The sequence below is a fragment of the Octopus bimaculoides genome, chromosome 13, assembly GCF_046866305.1.
Source record: "Octopus bimaculoides isolate indiv1 chromosome 13, ASM4686630v1, whole genome shotgun sequence".
NCBI lineage: Eukaryota > Metazoa > Mollusca > Cephalopoda > Octopoda > Octopodidae > Octopus > Octopus bimaculoides.
In genome coordinates, this window is record NC_142940.1 from 5,551,043 (window position 1) to 5,569,817 (window position 18,775).

The window sequence follows — 18,775 nt, forward strand, 5'->3', positions numbered from 1 at the left end:
ATTATTATTTCTTATATCTAATTGGTTATGTTAAGATTTTATTTGCTCCATGTACCCACATGGGGATTAAGACATACTTTAAGAAATTATCATTTATATTTAATTGTTTGTTAAGATTTTATTTACTCCAGGTACCCAGACTTTGTGGACACCCTGCATATTACTTATTTTTTAATTAACAATAAAAATTAGAATGACTTACGTAAGTGCTACCAAATATTATTATTATTATTGCAATTAAATATGTTTATCTTGTTTACAAGCGAAAAATACATTCACGCAAACATATATGAATTATGGTTTACATCTCTTCGAGATATTAATTTAAAGTTCGACTGAAAACCCTTCAAGGCAGTGCCCCAGCATGGCCGCAGTCAAAGGTAAAAGATATCGACGCTAAACAAATACCGAATTAGTTTCTAACTAATCTGGTAAATCATTTTTTAATTTTTTTCCTTTATTTTTCAATTCTTTTCCGTGCCCGTATTAAAGTGGTCTATTCCAAACCTCCACATCAAGGCCTAATACCAATTAATCCTTAACTCCACATGGTTTAAATCTCTCAAAATGTTTGAAGTGAAAGAAGAACGTCCGACGTTAACACTTGGTAATTTATATACATATAACCAATATTTCTTGCTTTATTCGTACCATTTATTTTATTTAGCTTTAAATATTTTATGTAAAGAGTTTTTTTTCCTTTTTCGCGATTGAATTTTTCATTTATGATTAACTTCTTCTCACCTGGAATGTAAACATGAAAACATTGAATCAATATTGGACACTAATATTTTAAGTCAAACATTATTCTCTTTGTTAGTTATGAATTTTATACTTTAAAAGCATTATTAGACATATGTATAGCTTAATCGTTGAAGCATTACTGTTTCTGGAAGACTTCCTCTTGGTTGTCCCAATCTTATAATTATTCCTCTCTTCAGAGACATACCTCGGTATTCTTTGTTTGTAGCGAAAGAATACCCATACCTCTCTATTTTAACCAAGAAGGGGCAACCTTCTTCGAAAAGCACTACTAAAAAATTCAAGGTAATTTTTCGTTGACATGCCATTCAGCAAGTCATGCGGGCGTAGTTTTCTGTGATTGATTTAAACCATAAATATCTTCATGGAAATGCAAATCTGTCTTATGTAGCGAAAAAGAACACTGAACCATTCATTACTTATTATATTGTTTACTATGGTGCGTATCAGCAAATAACAAGCAGCAACAATCATTTCTTTCCAAGCATCTGTTGTCCATTAGTGGAAAACGAGGCTTTAAAAGCTTTTGTATCACGAGACACATAGTTGTAATAATTTGCTTCCAATTTCACCTTTAACTTTAATTGTCCATATTTTGGATGAATCTCTTTACTTCAATAAATTTGATTTCTAATTGTCACCTGGATAGTCTTGGATATGTACATTATCTTGTGACATACAAGTCGACGTGAAAAATTGTAGCCATGTAGAGTAAACATATAAACATCATCACTATCTTTCGAAATTTTGCCGCATTTCACATGGAATCTTTGGTCTGAAAATTCGACTTGTATGCTGGAAAATCCGGTATGTAATCCCAGATTGAATTCGAACTGTAAATCTCTAGGATAGTTCTTATAGCAGTTCCAAACGGCAATAACAACATACATTAATTCACCTACATTACAATATTTAATACAGAAATAAAATTATTGCACTGTAGAAAAATAAATATAATTACAAAAATACATGCGTACATTAAATATGAAATGAATTGTGTTTTTATATACATTCCACACAGCAACTTTCTCTCATGGAAAACTTAAGAAAAAAAAGCACAAGAAGATCAAATTTCTTTCTTACCAACAAAATCAGAGTTACAATGGGAAGAGGAAACGGATTCTGGTAAGTTATTCTCAAATGAATGATTGAATATATTTTCATCTTATCAGTATTGTAGAGTGAATCAGATATGTAACATGGCTCTGAATTGTTATAAAGAACTTAATATCCCGATCTGTCAAGCTACATGTGTATGCTATTGAAGGGCCTTGCAAAGGGCATGGATACAGCCACATGTAGAGCAGGTCAGGTGAGGTGTGGGGCATGCATTGTTGCATTGTGTGGCTGCATTCACCATTTATTGGTATATCCCCAGGTCCTCCTGGGTGACCCATCAAGCAGAGTCCCCGTCAGTCTCTATCGCCACAACATACCTCCTCATCTGTCATGCTCATGTGGCATGTGGTCAATCAACACAAGTTGTCAACCCAGCTGGATTCTCAGTGAAGAGATCACGGTTAACAAGATCTAACTTGAAAAATCAAGCAACATGACCAAACAGTCTGAGCTGAGACTGTTTGGTCATGTCAACCAAATTAATCCTCATCATTTGAAATCCACCTTCTATGCTGGTAGAGTTTGGACAGTTTGACTGGAGCTGGCAAGCAAGACGACTGCACTGATATCTACTACCTGTTTTGACATGGTTTTTACAGCTGGATGCCCTTCCTAATGCCGACCACTTTATAGAGAGGACTGGGGCGTTTATACATGGCACTAGCAACAGCAAGCTCCGCTTTGGAATGATTTTTATAGCTGGATGTTCTTCCTAATGCTAACCACTTTACAAAGTGGGCCAATCACTATAATAAAGGTGAGTTTTTGTGAATTAAGTCAGTGAATGAAAGACAAAGCTACAGATATTGTATTACCTTATATTTTTCAATTAACTCCTCACCTGCATTTCTTAAAAGTTTTACAAGCAATTATTTCATTTTTTAAGAAATATGAATATTTATAAAGAGTTTAATTTTATGTAGGTGTCACTAGTTTGAATTGTTTCGTAATTAAATCATTAACTTTCCAGGTTGGGAAGACGGACTCAATATGCTATGTTGGGGACAACTTCAGTGGTGAAAAATCTAACTCTTCGGAAATGTACAAGTGAGTTTAGCAAACTTCTTGAATTAATTTCATCATCATTCTATTTTCACTCCCCGTGGTGGTATGGCTTCATCAAGTTCTTTCAATCCAACTCATTAGTGGAAACTGTTGCTTCCATAGAGCTCATGCTTGTATATGTCTTATGTCTTGGTTTCTATGGCAGGATGCCCTTCATATTGCCAACTGTTTTACAGTGTGTACTGAATACATTTTATAATAACATCCACATTTGCGAGGTTTAGTAGTCTAGGATGAGACAGGACTAAAAGAACTGCACAGCCTTGTACTTTCTTTTGAGTATATTCCAATATTTTGTTGATATCATTATACCGTCTTGAATATCATTTTCTCATAATAATGATATTTTGTCCTCTCTTGCAGACATTATGTTGGTGTTTTAAACAAAAATACAGGGAAAATGCAAATATGTGATGTGGAAATATTTAATTTGCATCCCAAAGTCCCAGGTAACTTACTTCAATTTCAGAGTTGAGTTGTTTAACCCTTTTTATTCCACCCCATCTGAAACAATTCCTGGTCTTTAATAAAATTTCTCTTCCATTCTCTATTCTCCATATTTCAGAAATACAAATAAAAGATGAAGATATTTCAGAGACTTTAAGTTTGTCTTACGTTGAACAGGTTTGTAACTTTTACCTTCTATTATTAATTGATTAGTTATTCATTAATTAGTTAGTAGAGTTGCAAAGATAGCATGAAGAGAAAAATCACGCACTGCTTGTAAGATTACTTGCATAAAAGTTTACCTCGTGTCTGTGTGGTAAGAAGCTTGCTTCCCAACCACATGTTTCTGGGTTCAGTCCCACTGCATGGCACCTTGGGCAAGTGTCTACTACTATAGCCTCGGGCCAACCACAGCCTTGTGAGTGGATCTGGTAGATGGAAACTGAAAGAAGCCCATCATATATGTATATATTTGTGTGTTTGTCCCTCCACCATCGCTTGACAATCGATGTTGGTATGTTTACGTTCCTGTAACTTAGTGGTTCAACAAAAGAGACCAATATAATAAGTACCAGGCTTACAAAGAATAAGTCCTTGGGTCGATTTGTTCGACTAAAGGTGGTGCTCCAGTATGGCTGCAGTCAAATGACTGCAACAAGTAAAAAAATAAAAGAAAAATGTCTCAGTTTGTATACCTGTCCAGCCTATTTTTACTTGATTAAATGGATATAATACCGTAAATATATTAGTCATAACTTCATGGAACTGCATTGGTCTGCCATTACTGGAGCATATGATATCACAAGAATGCTACTAACATTGCTTACATTCATTTTGAAGGCAGTAAGGCAGAAAATTCTAATCCCTTCTATCATTCATTTGCGTTCTATAACAAAATCATTACAGGACTTGGCTTTATACTGTTGGTTGCCAGCTTGCGGTAGAATTTTCTGCTGTTGGAAAAGGAAGTTATGTGTTTTTGGGGGTGGGGGAGATTTTCAGCTTTCTTATTATACCTTGAATATATTAGAATTTTAAAAAATGGACAGGTGGGAATGTAAAGAAAATTTAAATATGTTACAGATGTATTAAAAAATATTTTGTGTTTTTTTTTTCCCCCCCGTTTCTTTACAGCAACTTAGGTTGACTAATGCATTTGGCACCGTGATATCACGACGACAAATTGATAGCTATAGGAAAACCGTAGTTGATGGAACCATACTGGATGAAGCTATGGATAGTATATTAGACCAGACTCTAAATAAGGAAGACCTCCCTGTCGAGGGTAAGTTGGCATCTCTTATTTTGAGAGGAAGTTTGGTAAAGGTTTTGATATCGCTAAATTAATTTTGATCCAAGCATAGCCAGAGGTTCACTTAACAGACGTGTGTTTCCAGATTTGATCCCACTACATAGCACCTAGAACAAATGTCTTCAAATCAGAGGTTTGTAGTGACTCAAACCTTAAAACTAAGTGGATGGAAACTGTGCAGTTCTCTATCAGATGCCCTCTATTTGTACTTGGAGTGGTGGACACAATCCATGCCCCTTGGGTGCTTTTAGCAGAATCCAATTTATTGTATGCATTCAAATGTGAAGGTGTGTAGGCTAGTAGTTAGGGTGTTGTACTCCTGATCATCAGATTGTTTGTTCAATTCCCAGACTGGGAAGGGTGTTGGGCCTTCAGGCATAACTGTTTACCAGGCCCCTTTGAATGTGTGTTTTAGTAGAGTTAACATGTAGAGTGTGGGCCCTCAGGCAGTGCCTGATTGATTGACGGATCAGTCTGCCCCTGAGACAAGGAGACAGACTCTCTGGCATACACACACACACCCATACATGTAGATGTAAATATGATAGGCTTCATTCAGTTTCCACCTGCCAGATTATGTTCTTGGAGGTGGTGAGCTGGCAGAATTGTTACTGCACCAGAAAAAATACTTAGCAGTGTTTCCTCTGACCTGACATTCTGAGTTCAAATTCTGCCGAGGTCGACTACCTTTCATCCTTTCAGGGTCGATGTAGCAGTTGAACACTGGAGTTGATGTAGATGGCATCAACTCCCTACCTTCCCCAGAAATGCTGGCCTTGTACCAGAATTTGAAACCAATATTCTTTTATTCTTTTACTGGTTTTAGTCATTTGATTGCAGCCATGCTGGGGCACTGCCTTTAGTTGAACAAATCAACCCCAGGACTTATTCTTTGTAAGCCTAGCACTTATTCTATCGGTCTCTTTTGCTGAACCGCTAAGTTACGGGGTATGTAAACATCGGTTGTCAAGCGTTGGTGGAAGGACGAACGCAGACACACATATACATATATATGATGGGCTTCTTTCAGTTTCCATCTACCAGATCCACTCACAAGGCTTTGGTCAGTCTGAGGCTATAGTAGGAGACACTTGCTCAAGGTGCCACGCAGTGGGACTGAACCTGAAACCATGTGGTTGGGAAGCAAGCTTCGTACCGGACAGCCACATTCATAGCTTTCTTTTGATTTGTGTTTTATCTTTTGCATCTATAGGTGCACAACCTGAAACTCCAGAATCTAGTTTGTTACCACCCTGCAATGTTGATGCGACATCACCTGAAGATGTCTATAATCTCTCTGATAGTAAGTTTTAAATGTCTTTTTATATTTTTTTTCCAAAATTTTGTGATTTTATTTTTCTAAATGTTACTAAACTTGAAAATATCTGATTTTAAGTGGTTGATAATAGGAAATACAGTAGTAGAAGTAGTAGTGGGAGCATTGTTGTCGTTAAGGCATCGAAATGGCAGAATCCTAATGTTGCCAGACAAAATGCTTAGCAACATTTCTGCTAGCTTTATGTTCTGAATTCAAATTCTGCCAGGGCCAAACTTTGCTTTTCATCCATTCAGGGTTGATAAAAGCAAGTTCCAGTTGATTGCTGGGCTCAATGTAATCAGTGGTACTAACTGACCCTCTCCCCACTTTTTCAAGCCTTGCACCAATTCTAGGAACTATATGATTATCACCTAAGGCAGCGAGATGGCAGAAATGTTAGCATGTCGGGTGAAATGCTTAGTGGTATTTCATCTGTCTTTGTTCTGAGTTCAAATTCCGCCAAGGTTGATTTGCCTTTTGGGGTTGATAAATGAAGTACCAGTTGCGTACTGGGGTCGATCTAATCGACTGGCCCCCTTCTCCAAAACTTCGGGCCTTGTGTTTAGAGTAGAAAAGAACCATTAGCACACTGGATGAAATGCTTAGCGGTATTTCGCCTATCAGTACATTCTGAGTTCAAATTCTGCTCCGGTCAACTTTGCCTTTCATCCTTTCGGGGTTGATAAATTAAGTACCAGTTGAGTACTGGGGTCAATGTAATCGACTCCCCCCACCCCCATCAAATTTCAGGCCTTGTGCCTATAGTAGAAAGGATTATTATTGTTGTTGTTGTTATTAAGGTGGTGAATTGGCAGAATCGTTAGTACACTGAGCAAAATGCTTAGCGGCATTTCATCTGTCTATGCATTCTGAGATCAACTCGAGGTCAATAAATTTAGTACCAGTGAAACACGGGTTGATCTAATCAACTGTTTCCCTCCCACAAATTTTTGAGCCTTGTGCCTTTTGTAGAAAGGATTATTTTTATTTTATTATTATTATTATATCTTTTTTCTCTTTCTTTTCTTGGTTCATGTTGTATCTTTGCAAGGACTGGAAACAACATTTACTATTTTGCTCAAACAATGACAAAGCTGGAGTTTTTCTCTTCAAATTCTAAGACCGTTTCCTATTTTATTTTTCAGTTATTAGTCCTGCAGAAATGGGTTGTCTATCTGAATATTCCCAAGACATTTTGAACTTTAAACCTGAAAATTTGGAGTCTTTAAAAAGGGACAATGTGTAAGTTGAGTCATTGACGAGATTTTATCCTCTAAAGGAAGCGAAAAATTTAGAATGTCAAAACGAGGTATTACCAATTTTGTGCTCTATATGTATTGAGTACTCTTTATATAATATCTTCTACTTGTTTTGGTCATTAGACTGCGGCTATGCTGAGGCACCACCTTGAAGAATTTTTTGTTGAATGAATCAACCCCAGCACTTATTTTTTTTGTTTTTTAAGCCTGGTACTTATTCTGTCATCCCTTTTGCTGAACCACTTAGTTACAGGGATGTAAACACACCAACTCCGGTTGTCAAAATGATGGTGGATAACAGACACACATAGATATACATGCATACATACATTCATTCTTTTCTTTTACTTGTTTCAGTCATTTGACTGTGGTCATGCTGGAGCACCGCCTTAAACAGTTTTAATTGACCCCAGGACTTATTCTTTTCTAAGCCTAGTTCTTATACTATCGGTCTCTTTTGCTGAACTGCTAAGTTACGGGGACATAAGCTCACCAGCGTTGATTGTCAAGTGATGGTGGGGGAACAAACACAAGCACAAATATATATATATATATATATATATATACACACGCATACATACATACATACATACATACATACACAACAAGCTTCTTTCAGTTTCTGTCTACCAAATCCACTAACAAGGATTTGGTCGGCCTGAGGCTATAGTAGAAGACACTTGCCCAAGGTGCCATGCAGTGGCACCTTACCACACATCCACACCCGCACCTAATATTCCAACTTTTCCCAGACCATTTTAAAAAATGTAACTATTCTGACTGCCCCTAATTCTCTGTTACAAATTCCTTGTTTTAGACTGATACTAAGTTAATATGTTCTATCAATATTTCATGCTAATGTACGTCCCAAACAGCAGCTTAATTATGACGAAGTATTTCTACTAAATTTTAAAAAATGCTTCAACTGAAAATTAATATTGGAAGGTCATGTGATAATTGTGTATTTTTAAAGACAGGAAGAAATCTTGAGATAAAATGCAGTAACAACAAAAAAAAATGCAAGATGATTGCTCAATGATATTGTAGAGTTTATGGCTTGTTGAAACAAACCTTATACACATGTGTACGTATAGATTCCATATGTTTTATTATTTTGTTGCAGATATTGTTCTTGTGTATTGGAGCGTCTGGCATCATTGCCTCCACTGGGAAGTGCTGAGAGAGAGACCAAAGCCTGCTGCTTGCAGTACCTTGAATATATGGTGGAATTTATGCAAATGTCATCACGTACCATTAAATCAAAACGTTTGTATAGCCCTTTTTTTTTCCGATTTCCTTCCCTTGTATTTTCTTTGGTCTTTCAACATTGCTATCATTTTGATATTTGTTTCTTGGTACTGGCATGGGTTGGACCAGTGTGCCAACCTCTGTCTTGACATGTATCTCATGTGTGAGACATTTCTTCTGGGTGGCCTAATTTTCTTAGGTTTGTCCTACATATTTCACTATAATTCTGCTCTGAAATATTGTTACAGTGAGACACACTGTTCTTTCCCATTTTATGTACACATCAGTATAATAGCCTTTTTACCCTCCCAAGTAATTGGTGTGTGTGTGTGTGTGTATATATATATATGTATGTATGTATATGCATATATATTTGTGTGTGTGTGTATGTATGTATCTTTTACTTGTTTCAGTCATGAGACTGCGACCATGCTGGGGCACATAAAATCAAAGGTACAAAAACGATTTACTCTGAAGCAATTCAATGGTGTAGCATGATCCAGTGTAGGAAAATCCAAGAATCGGATACCCCAATTCATCATCTGAAGGATGTTATATGATCTGTGTGAGCGTGCTGTTATAGACCATGTGACCAAACATGCTTTTCTTGGACAGTTTTTTCCTTCTCTCTGGATCCACCTTCTTTATGATGAAGAGCCATGCTCGAAATGTTACACACGCCTTATTTTTTTTCCATCTTAAACTGAAAGTCAGCCTAATCCATTCATTGTGTATGTTCTATTGACTTTTGTTTTTATTATTTTGCGATTTGCCTCCATGTGTGTGGTGATGAAGGTGAAGATTCAGTTTGATTTACTGAATTACCTGCTCCTGATTTAATGTCTAAGTGGCTAAATATTCCACAGACATGTGTGTCTTTAATGTCATTCTCTGGCTGAATCAGCATGACAGTAAGTGACAATGGATTTCTTTACCAGCACGAATGGAACCAGATTATCAGATTTGTGCTGGAAGAGATGTTTAAATAGGTTTTTTTTCTTTTCCTAACGGATTGTATTTCTTTATCTGCAGTTTTCCTGAACTCTTTCCCTCCAATTGTCTGTAAACAATTCATCTCCAAATTCTTACTTTTTGTGAGAAATTCAAATGGAGTTTTAGAAAGGTAAGTACTTGTGCACGTTTTCTTCAGTTTTTAGTCTTGTGGTATGTCTCAGTTACTGATATTTCAGTTTAATCCTTTAGCATGTAAACTGACCATATCCAGGCCCAAATATTCTCTCTGTTTTATGTTCAAACCAACTAGATCCGACCTCTGACACCTGCCCTACAATGTCATTGTAAAAATAAGCATCATTGAAATCTCAAATCTATGAGATAATGCAGGATTAATTCCAAAAACTAGGAATCAATAAGCATTAGATTTTGACAGATTAATCTGAAAGTGAAAGGGTTAAGTTCTTGTCGTTGTGTGTGTGGTGGTGGTGGTGGTGGTGGGATGATAATATTCATTAACCTTCTGTTCAAAATAAGGACCAGCTGAACACTGGGATCAAAACCATCAACTTATCCCCGCCCCTGAAATTGCTGGTCTTATGCCAAAATTTGAAATCATCATCATCATCATTATTATTATTATTATTGAGTGAGAGAGCAGTGCATGCCATCACAATGACACGGGTACAAAAATACGAAGCCCAGTATACCCATCATGACTACCCGTCTGATAAGGGTACACCAGGCACATGCATCACAACCATATATGCGTGACATGGTGATTTCATATGAAGATAAACAGCGCATGACCTTGAAGGTGGGGCCCAGTTAGAATTTTCTTCAGGTTGAGTAGCCCATCTCGCTCAAAAGGTCCCTGATTAAGGTTTTTTTTAAAGATGTTGATAAAAACACCCATGTTTCCAGATGTGAATTTTTCAAACCCCAAAGAATTCCTCTCAACACATGTCTATGTTGCTCCCCAATTACTTCTTCTGCTCACGATCAGAGTTGCACATATTGTCAGCCACCAAGGGACATAATCAATTGTTTAAGGTCAAACAACTGACAAGCAAATCTGTGGTATTCAGCAGAATATTTGCTGTAGCCCATCTTTTTTTTTACACATCATTATTATTATTATTTGCAGGCAGACAACTATTTCTTTGAGAGATAAGCTGCTTCTTCATATTTTAATCCTGTTGCTGATCATTGATAAATTTTCCTTATCATTTGACAACGTCCAGAAAGAACTGAACATTAAAACTATGAAGTAAGTAACTTTCTTGTTAAACAAAGCCTATCCTGATTGAGCAGGCTTTGTAGCAAACATAATCCAGTCATGGCCATTTTGTATTTTTGTATATCTGTCACACAATATATTGTTCATATGTACCATATTTATATCATATTTAGAATTTATCGTTTTTGTCTGAGTTTTGTATATCATGTACAGTTTAGAGCATATAAAATGTTTTATATTTATATAACATACATAATTTAATGTATTTATATCATATAGAATTTAATCTATTGATAATTTAATAACATGAAATGTATTATAAATTTTATATCATGTATAATTTAGAGTTATATCATATTGAATTTATTGATAGATCATATATAGAATTTATATTATTTAAATATATATGTATGTAGAATTTATATCTATATGATTGGAGCCTGGTGCAGCCATCTGGTTCGCCAGTCCTCAGTCAAATCGTACCATGCAGTGTGACTGAACCCAAACCCCTGTGGCTGGGAAGTAAACTTCTTACGACACACACATATATAGATATATCTTCTATCTTTTTACTAGCTTCAGTCAGTTAGATTGTGGCCATACTAGGGCACTGCCTTGAAGAATTTTAGTCAAACGGATTGATCACAATACTTTTTTTTTTATTTAAGCCTGATACTGATTTTGTGGGTCTCTTTTGCTGAACTGCTAAGTTACAAGGAAGTAAACACCAACACTGGTTGTCAAGTAATGGTCAGGGACAAACAGACACACACATACCTTAGATTTGTATATTTACACACACACACTCGACAGGCTTTAGTGAAAAACACTTGCACAAGGTACCTCGCAATGGGGCTGAACCAAAGACTATGTGGTTGGGAAGTAAACTTCTTTGTACATAGCCACGCACACAGATCATCATCATCATCGTTTAACATCCGCTTTCCATGCTAGCAGGGTTGGACGATTTGACTGAGGACTGGTGAAACCGGATGGCAACACCAGGCTCCAATCTAATTTGGCAGAGTTTCTACAGCGGGATGCCCTTCCTATATATATATAAACTAATTTCCAGTTAGAATGGTTATAAGGTTCGGTCATTGTTTCTCTTTTTTTTTACTCTCTCTTTTTAGATTACAAATGCTGTTTAATTACATCGGCTGTCACGTTCAAAAGAAGAAAGATAACAAAAACGTATACAAGGTTGTGGTCCTAAAAACACCCATAAAAGTAATGAAACCACATAAATACAGTAAAGCTTTCCTTTAATATTTTTATGTTATCACTGAAGAATAAAATTTGAACGTGCTCCAAGATATTGTTTTATTTCTCTTTGTCTTCCTCTGTCCATTCTTTCATTCTTACCTACTCTACACTGTTTAACCTGAATGTGAAAAAGAAAATCATATACATCACTGACAACACTATAGTGCAGCAGTGTCCAGTCTGTAATGGTTGGTTTAATAACAGCAAAGTTGTTTCTTCATTAATTTTAGTATTAATTGAAACAAAAGCAGTGTATTTCATTAGAAATATGTTAATGAATGGAGTAATAAAAAAAAAAAAAGCTTTTACCAAAATGAATCACAGTACTTAATGCTTTGGAAATGATGTTCCTGGAATATAATAATTGTTGCAAATAATGTTTTCAGAATTTGCAACTAGAAATGGAAGATGGAAATAAAAAACTCAACGAGTGAAATATTTGAATAAAGAATAATTTAATATAGCATAGAATACAAATACAGCCTATTCATTGAAGCAGTGATATTAGACTGACATGTTATATGTATATATATTCACTTTATTTGTGGGTTAATAACGCTACCAATGGTTTCATGCAGAGAGAGAAATTTTTCAATTAGTGAACCTGCCTCATAGGAATGTTGGTACTTGTCTCCAAGATGGAGATGGGTAACAATGTTCTCATGTGGCAGGCTTGATAATTGTTGAGAGACTTCTATCTGCATGAAACCATTGGTAGCTTTGTTAACTAACAAATAATATTTATCCACCAAAGCGGTGTTGAGTACTCATTCTCGCTGTTTGGTATTAGTAAATATATATATATATATATATATATATATATGAATCTGGCGATTTACTGTGTTGTGACAAAGTTTTTCTTGTTTGATGGAATACTTTGGGCGATAACAAATACATTTGCAGTCACCTGAAGAATTGCATTGTTAGAGAAACTCTGAGTAGTCATAGAGTGAATCACCAGCTCCATACAAATAAATATCCTCTACATGATGTACATGTTAAACCAAACACATGTGGTCCATATTTTTCATGTAGTTTTTTCATAGTAACCATTGGCACTCATTCATTTCAAACCAATTATTAATTATTGGTTTGTTACCCACATCTTTTATCTAGAGATTGCCAATAGTTTTTATATTCACACAATCACAATCATGTACACATGCATGCATGTGCGTGTGTGACAGTTTGTAGAGATTCTCTCTATGTCAAAGAAATACATGTGTCTGTGCACAGCTCTTCAACTTGAGTCACATCAGTTTTGGATATCACAATCACATCACGATAGTGATGGACATGATGTCACTTAGATAGCAAGTGCAACAATAATAAAAACTAAGGTAAAGAATAAACGAAGTGAGGAAGGACTAGAAAATTAATAAAAAAAAAAACGAGACAAGTGGTGGTGGTGGTAGAAATGGGGTGGATTGAGTGACTATTTTTATATGTAAAGAGAGAGGGTGAGGAGGAGAAATAGATGGCAAAGGTATCAAGGTGAGCAGCAGGTGAAAGAAAAGGTGTATAAAATGTTGAGTGGTTTGTGAGTGTGTATATATGTATTTGATAGTGTGTTTATTTGAGCATGTATATATATATATATATATATATATATATATATATTTTGTAGGTTTTTGACTATGTGCTTATAAAACATGTTTTCATAAACCAAAGTGTAATCATAAAACATGGTCTAAAATTGAAATAAATATTGAAGAAGAATAAATTTTCAACAGTTCAAATTTTATTTGAACTGTTAAATCACCATATTTAATTTCAGTTTAAATACTTTTTTCAATTTATTAAAATTCTTTGAACGGAAATTTCTTTCCTTATTAGCTTGAAATTTATGAAACATTTGCTTTGTTTGTATTTGTTGTATATTAATAGTTTTAGGTTGATATGCATGCATGTATTACGTGCATATACTTTCATTTAAAGCTAAAGCTGTTGCTACGAGGAATTGGTGCTGCTTTGAGTTCAAAAGAACAAAAAAAAACTTTAAATGTAGCCAGTATCTTTATATAAGATGGATGAGTAATACCTTACATTTGTAGAGCATGTAACTACATCTCATATGTACAAATATATATATGTATATACACACACATATATGTATATATATATATATATATATATATACATATATATATGAGTGTGTATGTGCACAATGTTGAATGAAGGTTATTATTTTAAAGCAAGTTTAAGAATAACAACACATCTACTGCTAGAGGCACTCTGTACTGAGAACAGAGTCACTGGTTGAATAAGCCACCAAGCGAAACTTAAAAGTTCCAGTCAATACGAATCTTATAATGTATGTATGTATACATACACATATATATATATATATATATATATATATATAATGTGTGTGTGTATGTATGCATAGACATATATATATGTATTGACATATGTGCTATATGTATACATGTAACATTACTAAAGTTCAACTCGACTACTAGTTGAGTCAATAAGGATACGCTTCTCATGGTGAGCTAGACCTGTAACGGAGTATGCGATATACAAGGAACAGACAAGGAGAATCAATACTACAAGGGAGAACACTTTCACTCCAACACCATTGCAGAAATCCATAAACAGGGTTTGCCCATAGTAACCCTTCTCTGAGTCGATTGACGCTGTTTCATCATTCTCTTGTAACTTCCACAGTTTGATCATGTGGTTTAAAACCTCAATTGGTACGCCACGCCGTTCAGCTAACTGAATTGGTGTCTTGTGCATTTTATTCCTGCAATTAGAAATAAAGAGATGGAGTATATAATATTATTGTGAAATAATTATATTGGAAATCTGTTGGGTTCCAATATATATTAATTTGTATGTTTTCTGAGATAGTTAATGGGTATAGGTACAAGATCTCAAATTTATAAGAGAAGAAATAGGGAACAATGGAATATACAAGAGAGACATATTTATATATATATATATATTTGAATCAAACTGTTTTGATCCATATATATATCTTATGATATTTACTTTGCATTATATTATAATTATTTATAGTACTTTTAATTATAAATTTTTTCTATATGTGACAGTGGATTTTCATCGATGAGTTCATAGACCTTGGTTCTTTTCCCTAATACTATATATTAATATATTTTATACTGTGAAGCTTAATTTGATTTTAATTGAGTTTTTACCTGTAATTTTGGATTTTATCCCTAATATTATTATTATTATTATTATTATTATTATTATATATATATATATATATATATAGGTTCAAAAAAACACAAAAAACAATAACAACAAAGTGAGGACGTGATACGGATAGTGTTATTGGACGCTCGGGAAAGGAAGGAGAGAGAGTATGACGTTTCGGGCAGAGCCCTTCGTCGGAAAGACAGAAAGTTCGGAGAATGGAAAACCGGACGAAGAGGAAAATGGCACCGATGCCCACGAGGTTACATTGTGATATATATATTCTGGACTCCACTCTACACAACCCACCCATCACTCTTACCTTCCTGTCTCTCCCTTTCTCACTAACCCCTGACAATATTCCTTTCCGTTTCTTTCGTCCCATCCATATACCCTCCCTCCACAGTATCTACTCAGTTCCTCTCTACCACCATCCTCTCACAATTACAAATCTCTTCCTCTCACCATTGTTCACCCTCTCACCACCGTGCCAAGAATCATCACTCTCTCTCTCTCTCTCTCTCTCTCCAATTCTCCTTCAGTAATAGGAGCCTCTTTAGGTTCACATGTTGCAAGGCGACCTTACTAGTGTTGGTGTCATGAGAAAAGTAACCAGAACATTCTGTAAAGTGGTTGACATTAGGAAAGACATTCAGCTATTGAAACCATGTCAAAAGAGAGACGGTCCTTCAAACTCAAATCCTGCCACACCATGCAACACATGCAAGCATGGAGAGAGGAAGTTAAATGATAATGATGAAGATAACAATGTGTGTGTGTATATATATATATATATATATATTTATATATATATATATATTTATATATATATTTATTTATGTATATGCATATGAAAGTATACATGTGTATATGTGTGTATACATACACACATACTAGCTTTTTATTTTATTTTTCTATCTTTTACAAGTTTCAGTCATTAGACTGCAGCCAGAATTTTCAGTCGAACGAATAGACCTCGGTACTTTTTATTTTTTTAAAGCCTGGTACTTATTCTGCCGAAACAATAAATTACAGGGACGTAAACCAATCAACATTGGTTGCCAAGTGGTGGTGGGGACAAACACAGACACAAAGACACACATACATATGTCCATTCACAAGCCTCTAGTCGGCCCAAGGTTATATTAGAAGACACTTGCCCAAGGTGCCACGCAGCGGGACTGCGTGGTTGGGAAGCAAGCTTCTTACCACACACACATGTATGAACATAAAAACACAGAATTGTTTCCGTTTGATAAAAAGAGCCCGGTTCTTTAACGAATATATTTGGTACAGATATACCATAGAAAGTTTATTACGAAAATGCTACATCTTATGGTCAATGCATCATCAGTCTTCACTATAGCTAATTGCGCATCCATGCAATTAGCTATAGTATCCATGTGTGTGTGTCTATACAAACTCACACATTTTCATAAATATATGCATGAATTCATTCATGTAATTTTACGTGTTTAACTGAGTTGATCATGTAAACAAACGAAAAGAAATATCTAGAATAAAATAAACAAGGAAGAAAAAGTAAAAAAAAGAAATATCCATTCGTTTATATATTTACCTGATAGATAAAGATGCGCCGTGGCTTACCAATAAATCGGTGCTTTCTATGTGACCACACCAATGCAACGGAGTATTTCCATTACGGTCCTTTATATTCGGATTGGCACCATGGTTGAGAAGAAGTTCGATTATTTCAGAATACCCACGTATGGCTGCAAGATGCAGGGCCGTTTTACCGGAATTAGTCTGTTCGTTGGGATCGTAAGTTTTAAGATCCAATAGCTCTTTCACTTTGCCGATATCTCCATCCAAAATTGCATCTTTCAAGGCGTGTCCCCTCTCCATTATGTCCAACAGATCAGTCGTAACCATAAGTAAATATATGTATTGGAAGATTTCTTAAAGCTTGGTTTTAGTATTCACCCATTAAGTGAGTAATCCTTTCTTCCTACAGGACATTCAATCCCTTGATTCCGTGAATAAAACGTCAATAGTTAAAATAAATGGCTGATATTTTGTGGTAATCGCAGATAAAAGAAACATACAAGCAACTCAGACAACGTTCTGGTGTTTTGAAGTCGAGCCTCGTTCTGAATCCACTGACGCTGGCAACGGAACAGAAGCTAAGATTTTTTTAGTACCTCAACCGGCTGACGAGGTTTCGATTCCTAGTTATTGCCAATTATTTCTTTTGTTTTTTTTTTTTTCTCTTTATACTGTTAATGCTCCTGATACACACAAATACATGCATATATAAAAGTCGCATAATATACTTTCTATTTTATGACCAAATGATATTTTGATAGTTTAACTGCATATATCCAAATGATGTTAATATATGAACGAAACCCACGGTAGGGTAAAGGAAAGAAAACAAAAAAAAAAATGAAATCCGATTTATTTTATTTTATTCAACAGCTGCTTAGTATATTTTTGCTGTTGCATTACTGGAATTCGCGGGTATAACAAAATATCCGTTCATTTTTACCGAACCGACGCCCAGGTTTCGATCCCTAGTCATTGCACATTTTTCTCTTATCGTTATTTCAGACATTAATGCTCTTCACACACACACACACAATGACATATCACGTAATATAACTTTTATTTTATGACAAAATGACATTTTTACTGCATGTGTAGGAACCTCGCTTAGCCCTGCCTGAGATTTGAAACCAAATCCACCCGCATGTTGCTTGTCAAAACGAGTGGGATATCCTCTCCACGCCAGATGATTGATGAGGAATCCCCAAGGACCTGTGCTGGTCAAGAAAAGGTCAGTCCTTTGTTTAGGGTTTGACCTACATTACTGATCATATAAAACAGAGAGCATTTCCTATCTCTTCCTCTTTTATGTCAGCCATGCCCAAGAGCAGCACTTTCCCTCACCATTCGCTCGACATACAAAGCGAAGCTTTCGGCCGCAAGAAAGACGATGCCACCTTTATCCTTTCTAGTCAGTACCGTGCATTCCTTACTCTTTCAATCTCCCACCCTTTAACCCATCGGAACCGTGAAGGTATGACGGAGGGAGAGAAAGCTGCACCAACAGTCGGCTGGTACTAATTTTCAGCTGAGTTGACTGGAGCAATGTGGGAGGCGCGTGGCTCAGCGGTTAGGGTATTGCACTCAAGATCGTAAGATTGTGATTTCGATTCCGGGATGCGTTGTGTTTTCGAGCAGAACATTTCATTTCACGTAACCCCAGTCCACTCAGCTGGCAAAAACGAGTAATCCTGTGATGGATCGGTGTTCCATCCATGGAAATATAAATACACCGCAAAATACTGGAAGTCGGCCTTACGAGCTTTGAAGGACTTTTGATTCTTGAATTTGAAATGAAATGCCTTCATGCTCAAAAATACATTGTGAATTGGGCCCACGGCCTTGTGATCATGAACTCAACACCTTAACCATTAAGCTATGTGACATCACATTGTCTTAAAAAGAAAAGTGAAAAGCACACGTGCTATACGAGGAGGTGATGAAAAATCCTTGGATTTAAGAGCGTCACGAAAAGCCAGGCTGGAGTTCCAACCTGCCAAGGTCTTTTACAGGGCTTAGAAAAACTGAAGGACCGCTGCAATGAGTGTGTGAAT

General features: G+C 35.8%; 2 protein-coding genes across 2 annotated transcripts; one reads left to right on the plus strand and one right to left on the minus strand.

The window, feature by feature from the left end:
* The first annotated feature begins 361 nt into the window (after positions 1 to 361).
* On the plus strand, positions 362 to 12,040 carry LOC106872426 (DNA-directed RNA polymerase I subunit RPA49). The gene is made up of 13 exons (XM_014919425.3): positions 362 to 380; positions 493 to 607; positions 1,784 to 1,887; positions 2,852 to 2,928; positions 3,310 to 3,395; positions 3,512 to 3,570; positions 4,528 to 4,678; positions 5,919 to 6,008; positions 7,169 to 7,265; positions 8,406 to 8,548; positions 9,563 to 9,653; positions 10,632 to 10,754; positions 11,858 to 12,040. Exons 2-13 carry the CDS (start codon positions 568 to 570, stop codon positions 11,991 to 11,993), a joined length of 1,197 nt encoding a protein of 398 aa, XP_014774911.2. The 5' UTR covers positions 362 to 380; positions 493 to 567; the 3' UTR covers positions 11,994 to 12,040.
* Positions 12,041 to 13,709: 1,669 nt separating this feature from the next.
* LOC106872423 (ankyrin repeat domain-containing protein 46) lies at positions 13,710 to 17,268 on the minus strand. The gene is made up of 2 exons (XM_014919423.3): positions 16,735 to 17,268; positions 13,710 to 14,739 (listed from the first exon to the last, which is right to left on the minus strand). The coding sequence occupies exons 1-2, from the start codon at positions 17,046 to 17,048 to the stop codon at positions 14,430 to 14,432; spliced, it is 624 nt and encodes a 207-aa protein (XP_014774909.1). The 5' UTR covers positions 17,049 to 17,268; the 3' UTR covers positions 13,710 to 14,429.
* Between the last annotated feature and the right edge of the window lie 1,507 nt (positions 17,269 to 18,775).

Bases quoted from the DNA above. Each gene is read 5' to 3' on its own strand.
- LOC106872426 (XM_014919425.3), top strand. From the start codon at position 568: ATGTTTGAAGTGAAAGAAGAACGTCCGACGTTAACACTTG. The intron at 608-1,783 runs GTAATTTATATA...CATTCCACACAG, and splicing joins ACGTCCGACGTTAACACTTG to CAACTTTCTCTCATGGAAAA. The intron at 1,888-2,851 runs GTAAGTTATTCT...TTAACTTTCCAG, and splicing joins GGAAGAGGAAACGGATTCTG to GTTGGGAAGACGGACTCAAT.
- LOC106872423 (XM_014919423.3), bottom strand. From the start codon at position 17,048: ATGGTTACGACTGATCTGTTGGACATAATGGAGAGGGGACACGCCTTG. The intron at 14,740-16,734 runs GTAAATATATAA...TTCTAATTGCAG, and splicing joins GGCGCATCTTTATCTATCAG to GAATAAAATGCACAAGACAC.